The sequence below is a fragment of the Sinocyclocheilus rhinocerous genome, unplaced genomic scaffold (assembly GCF_001515625.1).
Source record: "Sinocyclocheilus rhinocerous isolate Xijiao unplaced genomic scaffold, SAMN03320098_v1.1 scaffold5212, whole genome shotgun sequence".
Taxonomy (NCBI): Eukaryota; Metazoa; Chordata; class Actinopteri; order Cypriniformes; family Cyprinidae; genus Sinocyclocheilus; species Sinocyclocheilus rhinocerous.
The window spans coordinates 10,058-17,154 of NW_015629068.1; the positions used below are offsets into that span (position 1 = coordinate 10,058).

Below are 7,097 nucleotides of genomic sequence, written 5' to 3' on the forward strand. Positions count from 1 at the left end.
CACACTTTTACTAAAAGTAACACAATAAATCTGGACAGAATTTATATTAATATTGGTAACACTTTACAATAAGATTCATTAGTTAACTACTTTAGTTCATGAACTAAGAATGAACAATAGTTCTTCAGCATTTACTAATCTTAGTTCATGTTAATTTCAACATTTACTAATGCATTATTAAAATCAACAGTTGTGCTTGTTAACAGTTAATGCACTCTGAATTAACATGAACTAAACAGTGAATAGCTGTATTCTCATTAATTAACTATTGTTCATTGTTCGTTCATGATAGTTAATACATTTCAATAAGGTTCCATTAGTTAAAGTGTTACCTTAATATTAAATATCAATATATTATTTTTATTCACTTCTATGTAACAGAATCAGATATAAGATGTTGTTGTTGTTTTTTGACTAATTATCCAAATACGAGCGTCAAACCGCGCAGTGACGAGGAGAGTGAAACCTGTGCGCTGAACACTGCGGGGCGCGGCGCGACATGTATATTATTATTATTATTATATGTAACCTATATTTTCGGTGCATCCCTACTTGCATCCCCTCCTTGTTACAAATCCGAAGTAAGTCCATACATCCGATTTAAATGTGGACGGGGCTTTCCTGATAACTTTCCGCGATGCCACCCTCTTTATTTTACTAACTTACTGCATGCTGAAGGTGACCCAGCTGACCTCACCAGAAAAAACTCAACACCACCATCTAGTGGATTGTAAAGAAATTGATTTTATTATTCTACCAAATAGTATGATAAAAGATCGATACTTGGCGTCCATGTATCAATACAGTGTTGCCGCGGAAAATATCGCGATACTATGCTGTATCGATTTTTTCCCCCACCCCTATTGCTATGCACAATAGTTTCTTTAAATCGTTCAGTGAATTAGCCCTCTCAGTGTATGTCGGATGTACTTTGTCTTACATAGATTCATTTAACCCTGTCGCTGCGGTTAGCGGTAACACTTCACAGATGGGCTTAGCAGGCCGAGTTGGAGCCATGGGGCCTGAAGGATCATCAAATATGGGGACTCCCCTAATTCCAGATAATGGAGTGATGGTAATGTATTGATGTTTGGCATCATCTTATTGTACAGTTTGTTGTACAGCCATTTCTTTTCTTATCGGACTTAAGATCTTAATTTAAGGAGACAATCAAAATTACGAAAAGTCTAATAGACTTTCATTGAAGGGGTCAAAACTTTTGTACAATAAGTCCAGTAACTTTTGTACCCTAGCCCGAGTCCAACTGGAGCCTGTGACCGTTTATTTTATTATTTTTTCTCCTCCCCATTACAGCCTACTGTTGCAGCCATTAAAATAGTTCAGTTTTGTTTTTAATTCCAAAGATGTTATATTTCTTTTCGTTTCTTTATTAAGGTAATTTAGAAACATCTTTGGAGCATTTTTTGTTTGTTAAACACAAGTTTTTGTTTTTTAAAGTGACGATTAAGCAGCCAGCGGCCGACAGTGACTTTAACACGTTTGATCAATTTAGCCTTCTCTAATCAACACTCGACTTGCCCACAATAAAATCCATAGATATACACTTCAAGCATAATACAGTGTTAGTTTAAACGTTTAGCCTAGATAATTGCGCGCTGTTAGGTGCATATCCAAGTGTTTGTGCGGAGTGTGGAAGCTAAAGCGCGCTTTAATGCAGACTGTAAAGTCTACTTTTATTTTTGTACACTCACATTATCAACAAAATCTTGTGCTTTAGTAAAATAAAGAAAACAAACAAGAATGCGCTTTCTGCCGTCTTGGTGTCCGTTAACTCAGGGTTTCCGCGGGTCTTAAAAAAGTCTTAAATTTAGTTGTATCAAATTTAAGGCCTTAAAAAGTCTTAAATTGTACAAGAAAGAATTAATTATGATTTCAAGAGGTCTTAAATTTGGGGACAGCATTGCGATATGGCTGAATGTGACGATTAAACTTCAAAAGGCTATGATTTCATGAAATAAACACGAGCGCTGCGCGTTCAAAGTCCGATGCTGCTTTGTGTTCTGCTGTTACCGAGGAAACAGTTATATTTCTACCAAACGCTCCACCTGCTGGCAGAGAATGAATGAGCATTTTCAATAAAACTGTTGTTTTGTTCAGAGTTCAGACCAATGCAAAAATAGACCCATGTTTTTACCCTGCAAACACGCAGAGCTGTAAATGAGAACTGGTGGATCGATAAGAAGACAATGCATTATAAAAATCTAAACATAGGTGTGTGCGATATGTATGGTCTGCGATAATATCGTAATTGTTGTTTTAATGATGTGCGATTTGATATTATCGAATATATCACGAAAAGCAAACAAAACACACCTACAGAGTTCACGCCTACATTAGATGATGAAGTCTAGCAGGTTAGACTAGTGCGCGTGCGTTTATAGTGCGTTCTTTCACTGCATGAATTAGTCTATTAAAATGCATTTAGAATTATATAATTCAAGATATGGGGCAGAAAATGTATCTATTTATATAATTTCATATAGTTAATATCACATGAAGAGTGCCGTTTTTTTCTCCAGAAGTCAGCATGATTACAAATGTGATATTGATTTTATACAACAGTTCAATAAACAAGAAGTTAATATTAAGATACTTACGTTTTAGACGCCATATTTCCTGCTTTTGCTCTATTTCTCCAACAAAAATTGTTTCGTTCCTGAATGAAACAACCGTTTAAATGATTAGATTCAATCGCAATGACTTACTTAATAGCAGTGGTGGACAGTAACGGAGTAGCTTTACTTAGTTACTGTACTTAAGTACATTTTTCAAGTATCTGTACTTTACTGGAGTCGTTTTATTTTTAGTAACTTTTACTTTTACTTCACTACACATCTAAATGACTCTTCTAATGCAGCTTCTGTGTTTCCTCTGCATTGCAAAGATCAATTTTGTTAATACTGATTTCATTTGCTTGGTAACAGCCCAAATGCAAGAATCTGACTCAAAAGATGGTGCACACTTTTAGAACAAAATGGCTTAAAGGTAAAAATGCCCATAAAACTTGGAAATGATTACTTGCTATCACTGCTGTGAACTGACCACACAGAACATGAAGAATATCAAAACATTCACGAGTCAGCTCTCAGCACAATTAGAGATAAGATATCAGCACAATAACACACTCTATAGCAAAATTTTGACTCATCCATTTTCTTAAAAATGATTTAAAGGCTGAAATGTAAAGTTTATCATTTTATAAAACGTTTTGTTTTTGTGAAAACTTGTATCTGAACTATAAATTATGCTTTTTACAGTAATTTTACAGTTTAATATGGTACTAGACATTGCCCTTCCCCGCTCATATGGTATTAATTTTATTTGTGCAGGTCTTAAATTTGAGCTTAAAAATCCTGCAGAAACCCTGTAACTGTGGAGCGCATCACAAAAATGAACTGAAACTCATCATATAGGCTACTTGCCACATAGACATGAGAAATATATCTATAGAAAGCTTTATAGAAAGTCATTAACAGTTTTGCCGGTGCTTTGCAGCAAGCTTTATGCTTGCGCTTGAGCGTGGAATAGGCTAGCTAGCCAATATATTAAAAGGCTCATTATGGTTTAGTATATATTTAAGTAATTAAATTAATATAAACGTGCGATCAGTTGAATAATGGCTTAAATGAACGACTAGAAAAATCTTTAGTCGGGACAGCCCTAGTTTTAATCCAGTCCTCCTTTCTTCTAGAACTCTTCCATCTGTGCTGAAGGTGCGCTGGCTGCTGCTGCTGGCGGGACACTAAACACAGAGCATCTTTTCCAGCACCTTAACTGATGAATGTCTAAAATATAAAAAGGAGAAGCCTAAAAAAGGCCTGATGCCCAGCCATGATGTGAAAATTTTACACCGGTCCTAGGGGTGTAAAAAAACTGCAATTACTGTATATAGGAAAAGTACAATGATAATATGTATTCAATGTAATATTATTTGATTGCAACAGTATTACATAAACTGCAGTAAAACTGTGAAGCAGCTGCAGGAGAAGCTTTTGTGCGTAACGGCACTGTACTCTCTTAGGTTCTTAAAGCTGTCCAGCACACACAGAAAAACACTGAGGTTATAATGTTTAGGAGCATTGGGCGGAGATTATTTAAATGAGTGACATTGTGATTTCACAATATCCAGGAGAAGCGTGCTGTAGTCTGAACGAGCTGTTTGCTGTACTTCTTGAAAAGTGTTTTCTGTTAAAGAGAATATCTGCCTTTGTAAACCTTGCAGATCGTTTTTATTCTCAAACAGTAACTTTACACACTAACTAAAGCTGAAATAGTGGAAAAGCATAATAAGACCCCTTTAAACTGACTTTCACTAATAAAGCTTAATGACTATCATAGGAACATGCTAATAACCTACTAAATCATGCTAGCAACATGCTAAACCATGCTAGCAACATCTTAAAACATGTTAACAACATGTTAAAACATGCTATCAGGGTTGCTAAATCATGCTATCAGTGTGCTAAAAGATACTAGGAATCTGTTCAATCATGGTACCAATGTGCTAAATCACAGTAACAACATGCTAAAGCATGATAAAACAGTAGCAGTGTGTTAAAACGTTATCAACATGCTAAATCATGCTAGCAATATTTTAAAACTTTAGCAGCATGTTAAATCATTTTACCAACTTGCTTAAACATTTTAGCAATGTGATCGAACATGTTAAAAACATTCTATTGACTAAAATCAAGCCAACATCAAAGTGTATGAACTTTACTCATCTGGTTTTATTTTTGTGATTGTATATTTGAGAAAAAATATTTTACAGTTTGTCTTATTCTTTGACTTGTTTTTTTTATATGAATTAATGTAGGCATTTCGTAGTATATCACCATAGCATCTCACCCTTTATTTAGTATAGTAGTAGGTTGTATTGTCAGTTATGTTATTGTTATCAGTGCTAAGCCAACATTTAGTAAGGCGGACATTGTGCATTTTGGAGAGGGTGCACATGCATTTATATACTGTGCTCATATACTGGTACTCATAGTGAAAAATGGTCCAATAATATCCAATGACATGTGCACGACACTACCTAAATGTTACAGCATAAAGAACCCCCAAAGCAGCAGAATACAAAACCGCAAAAGTCTGAAGTAAGTGCAGGTTAGGTGGCAATTTAAAGCCCTAATTAGTGAACAGCTGTTGTCGAGCAATACCACAGTTGACCAGTGGTACAAAGATTTACCACACAGCAGTTTTTAGCACACTCACTTAAGCCATTTTTATACTACAATTTAAAATGTACAATTTAACATGCAGCTATGTTATTTTTGTTTAGAATTAAGGTATCACTTTGTGTATACTTTGTGCATATTTTCGTATTCTTGTTGTCATTAAGATTTTGCAGGCTTTCTGTACTAACCAAATAATTCCTTCTTTTTGTTTTTTCCTCTTTTGGGTGTTCCTGGACTCTACTGCTTGTCCTATTCATCCACTGAACTTCGTGGGGAAAAAAACGGACTTTTTTGGGCTGTTTCTGCAACAACTAAAATATTATATGGTCATTATAAAATGGCAACATATTCCAAACAAATGCTTGCTACAAATATGCCATACCTGTTTTGACATTTCAATTCAGCATAATGATCGGTTTTCTGAAGGATCGCCTCTTCAGATGGGTTCGTCTGTGGCTGGGCGATCTGGTGTTGACTCTCCTCAGCAGCATCAGGTGGTTGGGGCAGGACCTGTTCCTGGTGTGGCTGGCCAAAGTGGCTTTGCGAGAGGAAGCCCAGTAGGGGGAAACTTTGATGGGCCTAATAACAAACGACGTAGATACTAATATTTCTTTTCTCTGGTAATTGTGCTTACACATGTTCAGGTTGAAGCAGCTTGACTCATGATTACTGATATATTCTCTTTCTCATTGCTTTTTTCTGAAGCAGCATTTACGTCTAACATGGACAGAAATTGCATGAGTCTGGCCCTGTGTTAATGTGAAACACTGTCATAAATTATTAAATGTCATTGAATCAACTTGTACGTAACAAAATATCCTAAGCCATTTGTAGATTACTTACTACTACCGTAGTTATGTTTCCTTTTTTAGTTAAATACTTGAAATTAAGCCATGTTTTTTTTAAAGAATGCTCAGAAGTTTTCTGCTTTCCGTTTTAGAATGTCAGTCCTTTGAATAAAAATGTTTTAAGATAACTGCATTAGTGTTTGAGTCACAGATTTGAAATAGATTTCCCAGTTGTCACTATTGAGTAACATCGTTCCACTTGATCAAGTCATGCGTCTGATGGCAGCAGCATCTTCCACTAATTGTGCCGGGCAGTGATGCACTGGGAAGAAGTAGTTGTATTCTGTTTAAATAGCCTTAAACACAAAGAACTGGGTAATGCTGATCTTCTGGAGCACAGAGAAGGTCTTTGTAGTGTGGAACACGCAGATGAAGGAACCTTGAAGGTGAACGTTCTGAAGTTGGTGCTGAGGGCCCTGACAATATGAAACATGCAGATGTTCCTTGAAGAGAAGGTTTGTTTGTGAAGGGCATATGCTTCTTGTTGTTGCTGCGGTCATTGTTTCCAAACTCCCCGAAGTTTCACCTTTCCTGAGCAGAAGGGATTTGCAAATGGGCAAACATGGTCTTTGAACGTCTAGAGCACAACAGCTCTTTCCAGAATGTTGAAGCGTTCTTGGAGGCTCTCACCCGGACCTCACAGGTATGATTTCATGAATAAGGTGGCAAGCATTCTTTTGTGTGGAGAAAAAAAGGAAAAAAAAATAAAGGGCATTTTAATTACATTTTAAATAATTTTTTTTAATCGTAATATTTTTTTCTTTGGTTTTATTGTTGTGATTATTTTGATGCATTTTTTATGTAAAGCACTTTGAATTACCATTGTGTATGAAATGTGCTAAATGTGTCATTTTCAAAAATTTAGTAATTCTGTGGCACATCTGTTTTTGAGAGTCATGTGCCACTTAAGGTTTTGTAATATGACTGCTATTATATGTTGTTGATTTTGTAAATGGCCCATTCTAAAATAAATAAATAAATGACTGGTGGAATTTGGGTTTCTTGCCACCATCAACTTGAAGTGAGAATTCCCACAGCGGGTTGGGTC

General features: G+C 35.8%; 1 protein-coding gene across 2 annotated transcripts in view; it reads left to right on the forward strand.

The window, feature by feature from the left end:
* LOC107738784 (paraspeckle component 1-like) overlaps nt 1-6,757 on the forward strand; it is a 15,809-nt gene extending 9,052 nt beyond the window's left edge. Inside the window, exons 4-5 of one of the 2 annotated variants that reach the window (XM_016550627.1) lie at nt 945-1,075; nt 5,606-6,757. In XM_016550627.1, the coding sequence (XP_016406113.1) occupies nt 945-1,075; nt 5,606-5,806 (332 nt within the window). In that variant the 3' untranslated portion in view covers nt 5,807-6,757. Of the gene's footprint in view, nt 1-944; nt 1,076-3,712; nt 4,711-5,605 lie in introns of those variants that run through there. The other variant, XM_016550628.1, reaches the window with a different exon arrangement.
* Nucleotides 6,758-7,097: the final 340 nt, after the last annotated feature.